This window comes from Coregonus clupeaformis, chromosome 35 (genome assembly GCF_020615455.1).
Source record: "Coregonus clupeaformis isolate EN_2021a chromosome 35, ASM2061545v1, whole genome shotgun sequence".
Lineage (NCBI taxonomy): Eukaryota > Metazoa > Chordata > Actinopteri > Salmoniformes > Salmonidae > Coregonus > Coregonus clupeaformis.
Window position 1 is genome coordinate 16133799 of NC_059226.1, and position 16030 is coordinate 16149828.

General features: G+C 44.9%; 2 protein-coding genes across 2 annotated transcripts; both read right to left on the bottom strand.

Annotated features, from left to right (window-relative positions):
• Positions 1-911: 911 nt before the first annotated feature.
• LOC121569478 (zinc finger protein 883-like) lies at positions 912-11500 on the bottom strand. The gene is made up of 4 exons (XM_041880459.2): positions 11368-11500; positions 7725-8632; positions 2551-2937; positions 912-2431 (listed from the first exon to the last, which is right to left on the bottom strand). The coding sequence occupies exons 1-4, from the start codon at positions 11409-11411 to the stop codon at positions 1953-1955; spliced, it is 1818 nt and encodes a 605-aa protein (XP_041736393.2). The 5' UTR covers positions 11412-11500; the 3' UTR covers positions 912-1952.
• A 6-nt stretch (positions 11501-11506) lies between these two features.
• LOC123482671 (zinc finger protein 646-like) lies at positions 11507-15818 on the bottom strand (the record flags this gene model as incomplete). The annotated part of the gene is made up of 3 exons (XM_045211153.1): positions 13284-15818; positions 12673-12747; positions 11507-12485 (listed from the first exon to the last, which is right to left on the bottom strand). Coding segments are annotated over exons 1-3 (3576 nt in total), but the record flags the coding sequence as incomplete, so codon positions are not given.
• Between the last annotated feature and the right edge of the window lie 212 nt (positions 15819-16030).

Sequence of the window (16030 nt, forward strand, 5' to 3'; positions counted from 1 at the left end):
GTAACAAAGCCTACCATCAGTAACACACTACGCCGCCAGGGACTCAAATCCTGCAGTGCTAGACGTGTCCCCCTGCTTAAGACAGTACATGTCCAGGCCCGTCTGAAGTTTGCTAGAGTGCATTTGGATGATCCAGAAGAGGATTGGGAGAATGTCATATGAAACCAAAATATAACTTTTTGGTAAAAACTCAACTCGTCGTGTTTGAAGGACAAAGAATGCTGAGTTGCATCCAAAGAACACCATACCTACTATGAAGCATGGGGGTGGAAACATCATGCTTTGGGGCTGTTTTTCTGCAAAGGGACCAGGACGACTGATCCGTGTAAAGGAAAGAATGAATGGGGCCATGTATCGTGAGATTTTGAGTGAAAACCTCCTTCCATCAGTAAGGGCATTGAAGATGAAACGTGGCTGGGTCTTTCAGCATGACAATGATCCCAAACACACCGCCCGGGCAACAAAGGAGTGGCTTCGTAAGAAGCATTTCAAGGTCCTGGAGTGGCCTAGCCAGTCTCCAGATCTCAACCCCATAGAAAATCTTTGGAGGGAGTTGAAAGTCTGTGTTGCCCAGCGACAGCCCCAAAACATCACTGCTCTAGAGGAGATCTGCATGGAGGAATGGGCCAAAATACCAGCAACAGTGTGTGAAAAAATTGTGAAGACTTACAGAAAACGTTTGACCTGTGTCATTGCCAACAAAGGGTATATAACAAAGTATTGAGAAACTTTTGTTATTGACCAAATACTTATTTTCCACCATCATTTGCAAATAAATTCATTAAAAATCCTTCAATGTGATTTTCTGGAATTTTTTTTCTCATTTTGTCTGTCATAGTTGACGTGTACCTATGATGAAAATTACAGGCCTCTCTCATCTTTTTAAGTGGGAGAACTTGCACAATTGGTGGCTGACTAAATACTTTTTTCCCCCACTGTACATGATGAATAGTCAGGGGTAAGTGTAAGGACAAGGAGTGGTTACAACACATCTCCTAAACTGAGAGATCCTAAGACTATCATTTATTTCACAAGTGCTGCTACAAATAATGCTGCTACAATGATTTATAAAAGTCGTACTGTTAATAATACAGTTAGAAATATAATTACGATACATGATAAAACCAAATACCGGCACCGGCCTAACAATATACATTTCTTTACTTTTATCCATGTTTTTTTAATCATCTATACGTGTTTGCTGGTTAGGCATACTGTTTAAAATATGAGGGTCCAGAGCCATTTTTAAATAATGGGAGGAATACAGAAATGTGATGCCAGAAAGTAGCAACCGATAAAGAGCATTGCTGTCATCTGCAGAATAATAAGGTTTGAAGCTCATCTTCGTGCTGCAAGAAACACACAAGTTAGAAAACAATTAGAACCTCACAAGAGAGCAATACACCCTCAGGTCAGTTCTAGAATATAGAAATGTGACATCTCCAACCACTACATTCACCGTTAAAACTCAATCTTTACGATGTCAAATGTCAAAGTACATCTCAACTTTACTCTTCAATATATTTTATACTGTATGACACAACAAAAGCCGCAAGCAAAGGCTTCATTGAAGATTAACAGATATAATGATGTGTAGCAGTCAAAAAGGAACAATCCCAAAACCTTAATATTGAAGGTTTTTTACTAGTAATCCTGGTGTACCATTGCAGGCGGAAGGGTTGTTGTCCCCTAGCAAAGGCCATCGAGTGAATGTAGCAAGCACAGCTAACTGATTGGGTGGGATGAAGGCATATGGGTGAAGATTTTGCAACCAGTGTAGACATCGTCCATGTCAAGTCCACTTTCTCCCCTTGTCTGGGGTTGCATGCAGGGCCTTGCATGTCTAGACCACATAACCTGCTCTATGAAAAATCACACTCTATAACAAGAGGGAGATGGTGGTGAATGAGGAGGGTGAAGAAGACTTTTGGCACCTCCAGAACATTGGCATTTCAATGCTTCCCCTTTCCCCACCCCCACCCATACTTTGTATAGATATGGGTCTGAGGCAGAGCCAAGAGGGTGACACTGGTAGCAGCCACAGACACATTGGTGGGCACAGGACGCGCTGCGCCGCCCCAATGCAACTTCATGTGGTGGCGCAGGTTGGACTTGCTGGAGAAGCGCTTGTCGCACTGCTGGCAGGAGAAGGGTTTCTCCTTGGTGTGGATGCGTCGGTGGATTATGAGCTGGGAGGACACACGGAAGGACTTTCCGCACTCCGGGCACTCGTAGCGTTTGGTCTCCGTGTGGATGCGCTGGTGGTTCTTGAGGGCATTCAGATTGTGAAACTCCTTTTGACAGGAGGTGCAGAAATAGGCCCCAGTCTTGTGGATATTCTTGTGGTTGAGGAGGGAGCTGGCGTGGCGGTAGGCTCGGCCACACTGGTCACAGACGTGCGATTTGGCCCCCCCACCAATTACCGGTTTACCTGAAAATGTAAACGTTGAACTTGTATTAAACCAAACCTCCAGAAACCTTGGCTTTTCAATGTGTATTACAGTAGCACTTTCCCTTCCCACACCTATAGAAATGGGCCTGAGCGCATACCCAGGAAACTGGAAGGCGCTGAGCTGCTCCAGTGCAACTTCATGTGGTGGCGTAGGTTGGACTTGCTGGAGAAGCGCTTGGTGCATTGCTGGCAGGAGAAGGGCTTCTCCTGGGTGTGAATGCGCCGGTGGACGATGAGTTGGCTAGGCGCACGGAAGGCCTTTCCACAGTCTGAGCACCGGTGGCGTTTGACCTCAGTGTGGATGCGCCGATGGGTCTTGAGAGCCATCAGGTTGGAGAACTCCTTCTGACAAGAGCTGCAGAAATAGGCACCTGTCTTGTGGATGTTCTTGTGGTTCTGGAGGGATCCGGCATGGCGGTAACCACGGCCGCACTGGTCACAGACATACAACTTGGGTGGTCTCCCTGCGCCAATTGGTGGATGACCTGAAAATGTAAAATGGTAGGACTTGTGTCATGCCATAATTCTGATATTTCATTTGTATACACATTAATGCTGGCTTCACATGCTCGTGGGAAATGGGAAACTGGGAAGTCATAAGCCCGACATGATTGTGTCCAAGTGCTTTTGAAGTTGGAACAATTCTTCAACCAATAAGATTTTAGCTAGATTGATAAGCTTGCTAACATTGCTAATAATAAAGTTAGCTAGCTTGCTTAACGTCGACAATATGGTCAGACTAGCTACATTATACATATTGATAAGGTTGTAATTGTCAAAAACAGATTTGTTGTCAAAGGTAAAAGGTCAGTGGTGAAGCGTCACAACTTGGGTAACAAAAATGTCTCTGAATTTCCCACTTGTAATTCCAACTTGGACAGTCCTTCAAGTGAAATTTCCCACTGGGAACTAAGAGCTTCTGATAACTCCAATAGCATGTGAACGCTGCATTAGAAAGAGTTCAGCCATGAAAAAAAACACACATTAATTCTCCAACAATTAAAGGTGCATTCCGTAACGTTTCCACATGCACATAGATCTTGATATATATCGGTAGTAATAAATTAATACTATTAATTGAGACAAAAACAAAAGTGGCACGGCCCGGCCGCCCTCAGTGTATACAAAATGCAGCGTCTTCTTGATTCAATATTGGTTCTAGTTTTCAGAAGTTGAAAGCCCAACAATATTGTCTCTACAAAATAATATTTTGGGCTTATAATAAGATGTCATATTCGTCCAATTTGTAAGTCGCTCTGGATAAGAGCGTCTGCTAAATAATGTAAATGTAAATGTCCAAAACCCGAGAGGGAGTCAAAAATATTACTGAAATGTTAACAATACATTTTTAATTTTGGGCAATTCACCTGAGCCTTTTCAATATGTCAATCAAACCATTGGGCAAATCAAATCGGTCTTCCCTACACTGATGGCGTACTGCGCCTTGAGTCAAATGGTAAAGCTACATGTGTTGTAAATGTCAACACTCTTCCACTGTACACTACAGGTATATGGGTTTATTATTTCCACAAGCTACCAGTATTTAATATGGTCGTCTACATAGCTGTGTTACTGTACCTTGAATTTGGTAGAAGAAACTGATGCCTCAATTTGGGAACAAATGTATTGCTACAGTTAATTATATTCAACACGGATGGATCTTTATTAAGCACAAACTTCTATCATGCAAATATAAAAGACGAAAAGTACATGAAAACAAAACAAATCAGGAATAGGTCAGAGTACATGTGTAGGATTAAGGTTGAGAGATTTGTATCTTCAATATCTAGGCTAGTTTCATCTTCATGGTGACAAATACACAACAATTGGGAGACAGCCATATTGCAATGTTAATTCTACAGCCCTTACGAGGACAATTTCCTCAAAAAACTATTTTCTTTGGTTTCTCCCAGTACTTGAGCGTTTCTTAATCAACCCAGACAAAAACGTTTGATATATTTAGTTATTTTGAGCAGCCACTTGTTAGTTTAGCATGCTAATCCAAGAGTCCATTGGAACAACAACACACTTAACCACCATGCAGACACTCCATTCCAATGTGTAGTGACCATATCACTCTTGAACAATGTATTATAATAGAAATGCCATTGTGGTTGCAAGACTTTGGCATCAGCTCAACAGATTTCATATGGACACTGGTGTTAGCATGCTAAGCACTCTCAAACTTGTCTGGGTTGATTTTAAAAAAGCTACGTGGAAATATTGGGTTGGTCTAAATGTAAGTCTAAGTGTAAAAACTAAAGAAAGGAGTTTTGGGAGGATATTCTTCTTCCAAGGATGAAAGAACTCCAAAGCCTTTTGGCTGGTTATAAAATAAAGGTATATTTTCACCAACCACATTGTAAACTCAATATCATTTGGTGATTTATGTGTTGCATAAAACAAATAAATATTCTAGCATCAAGATAATGGAGTGCATTTGAACATTGTACCTTAAAGATGCCATATAGATATGATCATATGATAATTTTGTAATGCATTAGTCAATTTTTTCATTGTTTGGACTAACATGAGTAAATGACTGTCATTTTCATAAGTCTAATCCTCTAGGGCTGTGTTTACACAGGCAGCCTTATTCAGATCTTTTTTTCACTAATTGCTCTTTTGACTAATTAGATCAGCTCTGAATAAGATCTGATGTGAAAAGACCTAATGGAAAAGATAAACATTGGGCTGCCTGGGTGTATGATGAGGGCACCAGCCTTTCTAGAGGCAACAAGCATTATCAAACTTCATCCTCAGTCTGCATCATTTGCTTAAAGATAATCTGCAATTGTATACCCCCCTTCCTTACATATCCTCAAACAGGGAAATTATTTGGCACCTCAACTAGACGCATTTTCATTTGACCAATTCACTGAAGTGAAAATGTTCAAGGCAAGTCTTTAACAAGGTTGAGTTAACCCAGGTTGATTGCACCCTCATCACAGGTTAAAAATTGCCTGTGTGAAAACATGTTGATCATTAAAACACTTAACACTTTCAAAAGTACATTAAAAGTGTGGAGTTAAAGGACAATCGATTCACAACACTGTTCTTCACTTTTTTTCCCAGCTATTTATTTTCAGTACTCAGCATTAGGGGTTATAATATGGACAGGTTTTGTTAAGAAATGAATTATCAAAACATAGTTTATAAAAGTGTATAGTAAGCATTACATATATATGTATGAAACAAAAAGTTAGAACGACAAATTATTCATTATAGTTGTTCAAACCAATCCTTTCTAAACTAGCCATAATGAAGGTTGGAAGGGTCCACTTTTAACCAATTGTGGAGAAAAAGCAAGAGTTTAATTAAAATATATTTAGTTGTCCTGTGGTCTAGTTTAATCACATTACTCCTATATCACTCCACTGTCACTTTATATTTCACTTACTAGCACCAGTGCTCCCTGTAAAAGGTGTTCACACAGAGCTTTGAATAGTCAAAACGCAATTAAATTAAATACTAATAAATACAAGGGTTACGATAAGGTGTAACAAAAACTTAAAAGAATGAGGACTGAATGCACAAACATTTCACAAAGTCATCCCTTTGAGTGTGAGCTTTTTGTGAAACAGAAGGAAGTCCAGTCTGACTTGAGGGGAGACGGTCACAACATCACTTGTAAAAGGCAAACATTTCAGAAATATTTCCTTAAATCTTGGTACTGCAATCAAAAAACACATTATACAAGTTCCCTGTTTATTGTACAAGTGACAGATTTCTTTTTTTTTTTAAGCATAACAAATTGAGACAACATGGAGGAGTACTGTCACTGTAACAAATGTTCTTTGGGAGTCCTTCATACTTGACTCCATGTCAATTATACATACAGGATGAATAGTCAGGGGTAAGTGTAAGGAAAGGGGTGGTTACAACACAGCTCCTAAACTGAGAGATCCTAAAACTAGCGTCTTCCGTAACAAGTGTTAATATAAATAAATGCATTCTACAATTATCTGTTTTATAAAAGTCGAACTGTAAATAATACAGTCAGAAGTACGATTACGATACAGGATAAAACCAAATGCCGGCATGGGCCTAACAATATACATTTTCTTTAGTTTATTTTTTTTAACCACAACTTATTGTCTATACATGTTAACTAGTTAGGCGCAGTGTTGAAAATATGGGCGCCCAGAAACATTTTTTAAATACTAGGAGGAATACAGAAATGTGATGCCAGAAAGTAGCAACCGATAAAGAGCATTGCTGTCATCTGCAGAATAATAAGGTTTGAAGCTCATCTTCGTGCTGCAAGAAACACACAAGTTAGAAAACAATTAGAACCTCACAAGAGAGTAATACACCCTCAGGTCAGTTCTAGAATATAGAAATGTGACATCTCCAACCACTGCATTAATTAACCGTTAAAACTTAATTTTTACAATGTCGAAGTACATCTCAAATCTTTGCTCCAACATATTGCTCACTTCAGAGACACGGTTTGAACAATTTGTTACTGGTTAAGATGTTTTGTATAACATGACAAAGGCCGCATGCAAAGGCTTTATCCAAAATCAACAGATACGGAATGGGATGTCATGTGCAATGCATTCAAACTGCAAAGATGCCACAAAAAACACTTAACATTGGTCAAATTCATCAATGTGGTTGACTTGGTGAGCTTCACGCTACACTCTTGGCATGGCATTAGGATGTTCTTCCTATTGTGCCCTGTATGTTGTGACTTCTTTGACACTGGGCTTAACTGTCAATAAAACACTGAGAAATCTACAATAATCTACTGTGTAACATGCAACAGGGGGCTATGACAACAGTATATCATTAAGGTTTCTAAAGGGCCGAACAGAGAAGTCTAGCACACATCCTACACTGTGTGAGCAGTAATCCTTGTGTAACATTACAGGCGGATGGGTTGTTGTCCCCTAGCAAAGGCCATCGAGTGAATGCAAGCAAGCGTAGCCATGCTGGTTGGGATGAAGAGGATGGGGGAAGCTTTTGTAACCAGACTGTCTTAACCAGTGGAGATGTCGTCCATGCCAAGTCAGTCCTCTCCCCCTCCCCCCTCCCTTGTATGAAGTTGCATGCAGGGCCTGTGAGTCTAGAACACATAACCTGCTCTGTGAAAATCTATAGATATAAACTTCACGCTCTACAACAAGAGGGAGATGGTGGTGAATGAGAAGGAACGGGACTAAGAGTTTTAGAACCTCTAGAACCTTGGCATTTCAATGCATCTCACACTAGAACCCCCCTTCCCCCACCCCCACCCATACTTATAGAAATGGGCCTGAGGGCATACCCAGGAAGCTGGCAGCGCCCATGGCCATGGTGGGGGGCGCTGAGCTGCTCCAGTGCACCTTCTGGTGGTGGCGCAGGTTGGACTTGCTGGAGAAGCGCTTGTCGCACTGCTGGCAGGAAAAGGGCTTTTCCTTGGTGTGGATGCGCCTGTGGCAGATGAGCTGGGTGGACACACGGAAGGACTTTCCGCAGTCGGGGCACTGGAAACGTTTGGGCTCAGTGTGAATGCGCCGGTGGTTCTTGAGGGACATCAGGTTGGGAAACTCCTTCTGACAGGAGTTACAGAAGTAGGCGCCTGTTTTGTGACTGTTTTTGTGGTTGAGGAGGGAGCTGGCATGGAGGTAGGCACGGCCACACTGGTTGCAGATGTGCGACTTGGTCCCCGTCGCCCCACGGCTCCTGCTGCCACTGGGGCCTTGGAAGGACAGGGAGTTCATTTTGGGTAGTCCATTGGGGTCCAGTCCTTGGGCCTGCAACAGCGTGAGATCCAGGCCGGAGTCCCAGCTAAGGCCTGAGCTCCCGCCACCGGATGTGCCCCCAGATGCTCCCCCAGCTCTGGCCTGTGTCTGCTGGGGGGGCCTGGGGGCTTGGCCGTGGGAGATCTCCTGGTGGAGGCGGAAGCTGGCCTGGCTGGGGAAGCTGCGCTGGCAGGGGCCACAAGTTAGCTCCCTCTCCTTTAGGTGGACGCGACGGTGGCTGTTGAGCTGGGAGGAGACACGGAAAGCCTTGCCGCATTCTGGGCAGCGGTGACGTCGTATCTCTGAATGGATGCGCCGGTGGTTCTTGAGGGCCAGGAGGTTGGAATAGGTCTTGAGGCACACGGCACAGTGGTAAATGCCTACGGTGTGGGTGTTTTTGTGGTTGAGGAGGGAGCTGGCATGGGCGTAGGAGCGGCCACACTGGTCACATCTGTAGAGAGAGACAAGAGAAGAAGAAATTAGTAACGGCTTGCGGTTCTTTTTCACTAATCTAACCAATCTAATTGGCTGGTTACCACTTTTCCATTAGATAAAACTAACTAATATACAGTGGGGAGAACAAGTATTTGATACACTGCCGATTTTGCAGGTTTTCCTACTTACAAAGCATGTAGAGGTCTGTAATTTTTATCATTAGGTACACTTCAACTGTGAGAGACGGAATCTAAAACAAAAATCCAGAAAATCACATTGTATGATTTTTAAGTAATTAATTTGCATTTTATTGCATGACATAAGTATTTGATCACCTACCAACCAGTAAGAATTCCAGCTCTCACAGACCAGTTAGTTTTTCTTTAAGAAGCCCTCCTGTTCTCCACTCATTACCTGTATTAACTGCACCTGTTTGAACTCGTTACCTGTATAAAAGACACCTGTCCACACACTCAATCAAACAGACTCCAACCTCTCCACAATGGCCAAGACCAGAGAGCTGTGTAAGGACATCAGGGATAAAATTGTAGACCTGCACAAGGCTGGGATGGGCTACAGGACAATAGGCAAGCAGCTTGGTGAGAAGGCAAAAACTGTTGGCGCAATTATTAGAAAATGGACGAAGTTCAAGATGACGGTCAATCACCCTCGGTCTGGGGCTCCATGCAAGATCTCACCTCGTGGGGCATCAATGATCATGAGGAAGGTGAGGGATCAGCCCAGAACTACACGGCAGGACCTGGTCAATGACCTGAAGAGAGCTGGGACCACAGTCTCAAAGGAAACCATTAGTAACACACTACGCCGTCATGGATTAAAATCCTGCAGCGCACGCAAGGTCCCCCTGCTCAAGCCAGCGCATGTCCCATCTGAAGTTTGCCAATGACCATCTGGATGATCCAGAGGAGGAATGGGGTCTGATGAGACAAAAATAGAGCTTTTTGGTCTAAACTCCACTCGCCGTGTTTGGAGGAAGAAGAAGGTTGAGTACAAGCCCAAGAACACCATCCAAACCGTGAAGCATGGAGGTGGAAACATCATTCTTTGAGGATGCTTTTCTGCAAAGGGGACAGGACGACTGCACCGTATTGAGGGGAGGATGGATGGGGCCATGTATCGCGAGATCTTGGCCAACAACCTCCTTCCCTCAGTAAGAGCATTGAAGATGGGTCGTGGCTTTGTCTTCCAGCATGACAACGACCCGAAACACACAGCCAGGGCAACTAAGGAGTGGCTCCGTAAGAAGCATCTCAAGGTCCTGGAGTGGCCTAGCCAGTCTCCAGACCTGAACCCAATAGAAAATCTTTGGCGGGAGCTGAAAGTCCGTATTGCCCAGCGACAGCCCCGAAACCTGAAGGATCTGGAGAAGGTCTGTATGGAGGAGTGGGCCAAAATCCCTGCTGCAGTGTGTGCAAACCTGGTCAAGACCTACAGGAAACGTATGATCTCTGTAATTGCAAACAAAGGTTTCTGTACCAAATATTAAGTTCTGCTTTTCTGATGTATCAAATACTTATGTCATGCAATAAAATGCAAATTAATTACTTAAAAATCATACAATGTGATTTTCTGGATTGTTGTTTTAGATTCCATCTCTCACAGTTGAAGTGTACCTATGATAAAAATTACAGACCTCTACATGCTTTGTAAGTAGGAAAACCTGCAAAATCGGCAGTGTATCAAATACTTGTTCTTCCCACTGTGTTATATATATATATATATAATCTCAAAATAATTTGTACAGGTATATGATCTGGAATCCGGCTTAAAGCTTTGGAGATGACTATAAGTGGTTTACCATGTCCTACAAGAAGAAATAGTCAATTTACACACATAGTAAAGGGGAACACATTCTGGAGGAAACGGGAAAAGAATATGGAATGTCCTTAATCAAATAATTGAAAACTAATTTGAGTCTTGGAAGGTATGTGTGGCTCCCTGCACTGCACATTTGGACACAACAATTCCATATCACACTTTTCATAGTTATTTAAATGATTCTGACTTTCTTATTGGCCGCAACTGTGGTGAAATATGGTGGCTTAGTGCAGATTACCCCCCAAAAATAACTAAATTACAACAAAGCATGTGCAGTGCAGCAAGCGCCAAATACTTACTGTGGATCTAAGTCTAAGGATAGGCCTATGCCCTTTATCAATGTAGTATTCACTGTAATATCAGCAAAAAACATACAATAACCTTTTCACTTCTATGGTCTTTTACCATTTTAACCAGCTTTTGTGCCTTGACTTTGTCAAACAAATAAGCCCACTAAACTAGGTTTACACTATCAACAACCAAAATGTACAATGTAGCTATAAAAGAGACAGGGAAGCACAAACAAAGGAGCACTACAATTCATAACAAGTACAAGGAACACACAAATCATAAATCGTACTTATTATACTACGTCAGCTACTTTGAATTGGTATCAATTAATGGCAGAATTCTTAGGTAAAAGTAGAAAATAAAACATCCAACTGAACAATCAAATCAATTCTGATTCATAGAAGCCTAGGAAACGAATGTATATCTAACTGAAAGCAAACAGGGTGACTTATCTGGTCTCCACTAATCAATCTGTCCAAACTTCAGAAATATCCGAATTCCGGTGCACGTATGGTCCCAAGGAAGCCGGATTGGAGATCATATACCTGTAATAGACATGTAGAAACCTATGATCTTCACTATTTTCACTTCAAGAATCACAAACAACAGACGAAAACTCACGTGTACCGGCACTCTTCTCCCCCTGTCGTGCTTGCAGTGGCCATCCTCCTGCCCTCCTTGCCTACCTGGTTCTCCCCGCAGCGGTGCCTCGCCAGGCCTGACCTCCCCTGGAAGCTCTTCCCGCAGCTGGTGCAGCCAAGCGTGTGTGGCCCTCCTCATGGACCTTCTGGTGATTGCGGAGGAACCTGGCTAGCCGGAACGCTTTCCCGCAGTGGTGGCAGATGTGCCTCTTCTTCTGCGTGTGGATGCGCATGTGGTTGCGAAGCGCCATGTAGTTGGAGTACGGCTTGTCGCAGTAGGTGCAGGTAAAGGTGCCCGTCTTGTGCGTGTGCTTGTGGTTCAGCAGGCTGCTGGCATGTTTGTAAGAGCAGCTGCAGATGTCACAGCTGTAGGGGCGTTCATCTGGCACAAGGTCAGCCCCATCGATACTGAGGCTTGAGCTATTGAGGGAGGCAGAGGACGAAGGGAGCTGCTGAGCAGGGCAGTCATGTGCAGCCAGCTCGTCAGCAGTAACGAAACCCTCGCAGCACCCATCACACTCGTAATCCATTTGAGCAACAGCTCCTGCAGCCCCCTTGCAGAGCTGTGCAGAGTGGTGGGTGGTCAGCTGCTTTTGGGTGCGGAATCCTTTGCCACATTCCTGGCAAGTGTGCTTCTTGAGGGCAAAATGAAGACGCAGATGGTTTTTCATGGCCAGGCGGTTGGGGTAAGTGGAGTTGCAGACATTGCAGTGATACTCGCCAATTTTGTGAAGATTCTTGTGGTTGGCCAAGCTGCCTGCATGACGATAGCTCCGTCCGCACTCATCACAAGCGAAGGGTCGTCGTCCCCCTTCTTGTAGATCAAAATTCTGAGCCCTTGAAGTACCCGCCTCTGAGTAGGGTTGCTTGAAGCCTTGTTGTTGCTGTCCATACTTGACTCCCCCCATGCCAGGGTTCTGGGATTTGGACGATTCTCCTCTCATGGCCTGCATGCCAGAGGGTCCTCCTTGATACCTTCCATTGCCTAGTTTCGCGAGCTGGGCGTGAGCCTTTGCTCTATGTTCTTCATGGAGCCGAAGGTGGTTTTCCAGCTGCTTCTGGATCTTGAAAGCCTTCCCACACTCCTCACACTTGTGCCTGCAAAAGAAAGTGAGGACCAAAATAAAGATGGGTGAGGAACTGGTAAATACTACTTTTCCCTATTCCACGATCTGCCAGCCACTCAACTCGCTCCTAACATCATGAGTGGACAGCCAACTGGCTGAATGGGCACTAGCTACGTTTAGTAATGATGATAAAAGCACATTTGGGGAAGGTTATTTACCATTCAAGTAAAGCCATCGTTTCGGAATCGGGTGCCACTTGGGGACCGCTTCTCCCTGTGCCAGCGGCAGCCTTGCTGTAGCAAGCCAATAAAGGGAAATCACCAGTCAGAAATACATTTTACGTTTAGAATGGATTCAAAGATGTCATGGCCTGGCCATTTCTTGGGTTCCTCAGCATTGCTTAAGGGGTGTTTTGTTTTTAATTAGATTTACAGATTGGACTGTAGCACAGAGTAGACTCTTACATTCAATGACAATGTCCTTAGTTTTTCAGCTGTGCCGCTGTACAGTGAGGGAAAAGCGGTGTGTTTTCTTCAACAAATCGAATGCCTATTTTTTACATCAATGCGGAGGCCCTCGATAGGCAAATTGATTATTCCTACTCATATCTAGTATTATTACAATGAAAAATACTGCATCTCATCATTTCAGAGAAAATAAAGACCAATCCATGAAGGTACTGTACAATCTAGATTTTAGTGTAAAATGACCCATTGATGTCAATTGGAAATTTGGACCAAATTCAAGCTACACACACAGATCTTGTTATTAATATGCCCACAAAGACAAAAAGAGTCTCAATGAGGAAAAGCATCAAACAAAAGCTTACCTTTTTAAGTCAAAGTGGGTCCTCTGGTGGTTCTTGAGGGCCAGCAGGTTGTAGTAGCGCTTCTGACAGACAAGGCATCTGAAGACTCCGGTCTTGTGAGATTTCTTGTGGTTGAGCAGGGAGCAAGGGTGCCTGTAGCCCCTTCCACACTGGTCACATTTGTGGGGTCGATCCTCCGAATCTGGCATCTGTTGTCTACGGTCCTGTCCTCCCATATCACGACTGCCTCCAGGTCCTCCAACTCCGCCGCCACTAACTCCATCTCCGCCAGTCATCCCTTTAGCTCCATTCAATCCTTCTTTGCTCAGCACTCCTCCTCTTCCCTTTCCAGGACACAGGTGAGTGATCAAGTGATGGCGATCAGCAAAGAACATGCCACAGTCAACGCAAATGTGATTCCTCCCATCACCATCCATTTTGCCATTAGTATTGGTGGGATCTGCCACCATGCCCTGCGCTGCTGCATCTGACCTTTGTGGCCCATGAATCAGTTGGTGGTTTAACAGGTCTTGCTTTCTGGAGAAGCTCTGGCCACAGGTGCTGCAGATAATCCTCCAGTCTGCCTCACCGTTAGGAGAAAGTGCTGAAGTCCCAGGCCCTGTAGGATTGTTAGCATGGCTGCGCAGATGGCTCCTCAGGGCCCTGAGGCTGGCATAATGGTTCCCACACACCGAGCACTGGTACACCTCGCCATCATCTTCATCTTCTTTATTCATCCTTTTTCCACTTCCCTGGGCATGGGACTGAGAACCATACTGAGAGCGCTGTCCATTGCTCTCTTTCACATTTCCTCCACCTGAAGGGAGAGCAGCGCCTCCAGGGCTGTTGTAGCCACTCATGTTCCCCATGAATCCATTGGACATCCCCTGGTTCTGTCGCCGTTGGGGGCACATGTGAGACTTGATGCCAGAGATGTCCCCATACATTTCTCCACAGTCAGTGCACATGTGTCTATCAGCCTGGCGGTGGTTCTGTGGAAGAGGGGAGTGCCCAGAGTTGCTCTGGGCAAGGGAGCCATCAAATCGATCATGGAACTCCAGTGAATCCAAACCACTGCTGTGGCCACCATCAGGTACAAAGTGAGCAGCATCACCAAGATTTCCAGGGAGGGAGATAGGGGTGGTTGCGCCACTCCCCTCCTGCACATAACTATTCTGAGAGTCAAGTGTAAGGGGTTCCGAGGAGAGCCAGTCGCCTTCAGTGTTGAGGGATGATTGGTTGGATGTTCTTCCCTTGTGGCTGCGGAGGTGGCTATGCAAGGCTGCCAAGTGCGGATACTGCTTGCAGCAGATGGTGCACTGGTAGAGGCCAGTCTGGTGGGAGCGCTTGTGGTTGACCAGGCTTCCAGCATGGCGGTAGCTTTTCCCACAATCCTGACACTTGAAACGACGTTCGCCATCATCAGAAGAAGACTGCACTCTCTCTCCAGATGGTGATGGGTTAGAGTTAGAGCCAATCCCATCAGTGTTCAGGATACCATCCTGACCATGGGAGCCTGGGTGGGGGTCATGGGTCAGGTAATGAACTTTGAGGCTCTCCAGATCAGGATGCCCAGCCCCACAGTATGCACAAGTGTAAATGGGGTTATTGACAGGAGGTCCAAGCATTGGGTCAAAGGGGCCACGTTTATCATTTGGCAAAGGAGGAAGCGGCAGAGGGTCACCGAGGGCAGGTGTGTACGCTGGGGAACGGACAGCGCTGAGATTGTGCGGCATTATCCCAGGGAAACTACGGGCAAGACCCAGTGAAGAGGAGGCTGCATTATGCAACAGGATGTGCTCCTGGAAGTCACTCTTGTTGGGCAAGGCTACCTGGCACAGGTGGCAGAAGCAATTAGCTGCATCATCGGTTTGGGGCGCAGACAAACGCTGATCAGTCACAGAATCATGTATGTTGTTGTTAACCATCGATGCTCCAGGAGTCTTAAACTTTGAGTGGGTTCGCTCATGGCCGCTGAGAGCAGCCAGGTTGTTGAACTGCTTGTAACAGACGGTGCACTTGAACGCCCCCTCCTGGTGACATTTCTTGTGATTAACCAGGCTGCCATGGTGGCGGTAGGTCCTATCACACTGATCACATTTGAATGGACGATCCCAGGCATCATCAGTTACAGGTGACTTCTTATGATCATCTGGGTCATGTGACATCACGCCATGAACCATTCCACTGTTGTTCAGGTGACTACGGGCAAAGCCATCGGACAGATCCTGTGCAAGACCATAGTTCCTCTCATCATGGCCGTCTTCAGCGCCTTCGTCACCGCCGTCTTCCTCTGCCTGGGCACTGCTTGGGGATAGGGTGTGGATACGGAGGTGGTTCTTCAGAGCCACAGCATTGGGAAGGGTTCTGGTGCAGACTGGGCACTGAAAGGAACCCACTTCATGGGATTTCTTATGGTTGGCCAGGCTGCCAGCATGCTTATAGATGCGGCCACATTGCTCACACTCAAACCTGCCATTCTCTTCTTGCTGGTAGTGAGCCTTCATGTGTTCTAACAGACTAGGGGTACTGGGGCAAACCATATCACACTCTTTACAGGGGGAAACCCTTGACACGGCTCATATCATGCATTGCCATAGTAGGCTTATACATTTAGGGAAGGGGAAATCAAGTCTCAAGATAATCAACAAAGTAGACAAGGGGAAAAGAGAGTCTTAGCTCTTGGATTCTGTGGTGTCAGCCATTTTCTTCCCAGAGCTGAAGATAGTCTTCTCTTTCAGCCATTCAATGCCACCCCGTCAGGGCAG

Excerpts from the sequence above, each read along its gene's own strand:
- LOC121569478 (XM_041880459.2), bottom strand. The coding sequence starts at position 11,411 with ATGGCCACTGCAAGCACGACAGGGGGAGAAGAGTGCCGGTACAC. Across the intron at positions 2,938-7,724 it reads GGGCGCTGCCAGCTTCCTGG|GTCATCCACCAATTGGCGCA; the intron begins GTATGCCCTCAG and ends TTACATTTTCAG. Across the intron at positions 2,432-2,550 it reads AGCGCCTTCCAGTTTCCTGG|GTAAACCGGTAATTGGTGGG; the intron begins GTATGCGCTCAG and ends TTACATTTTCAG.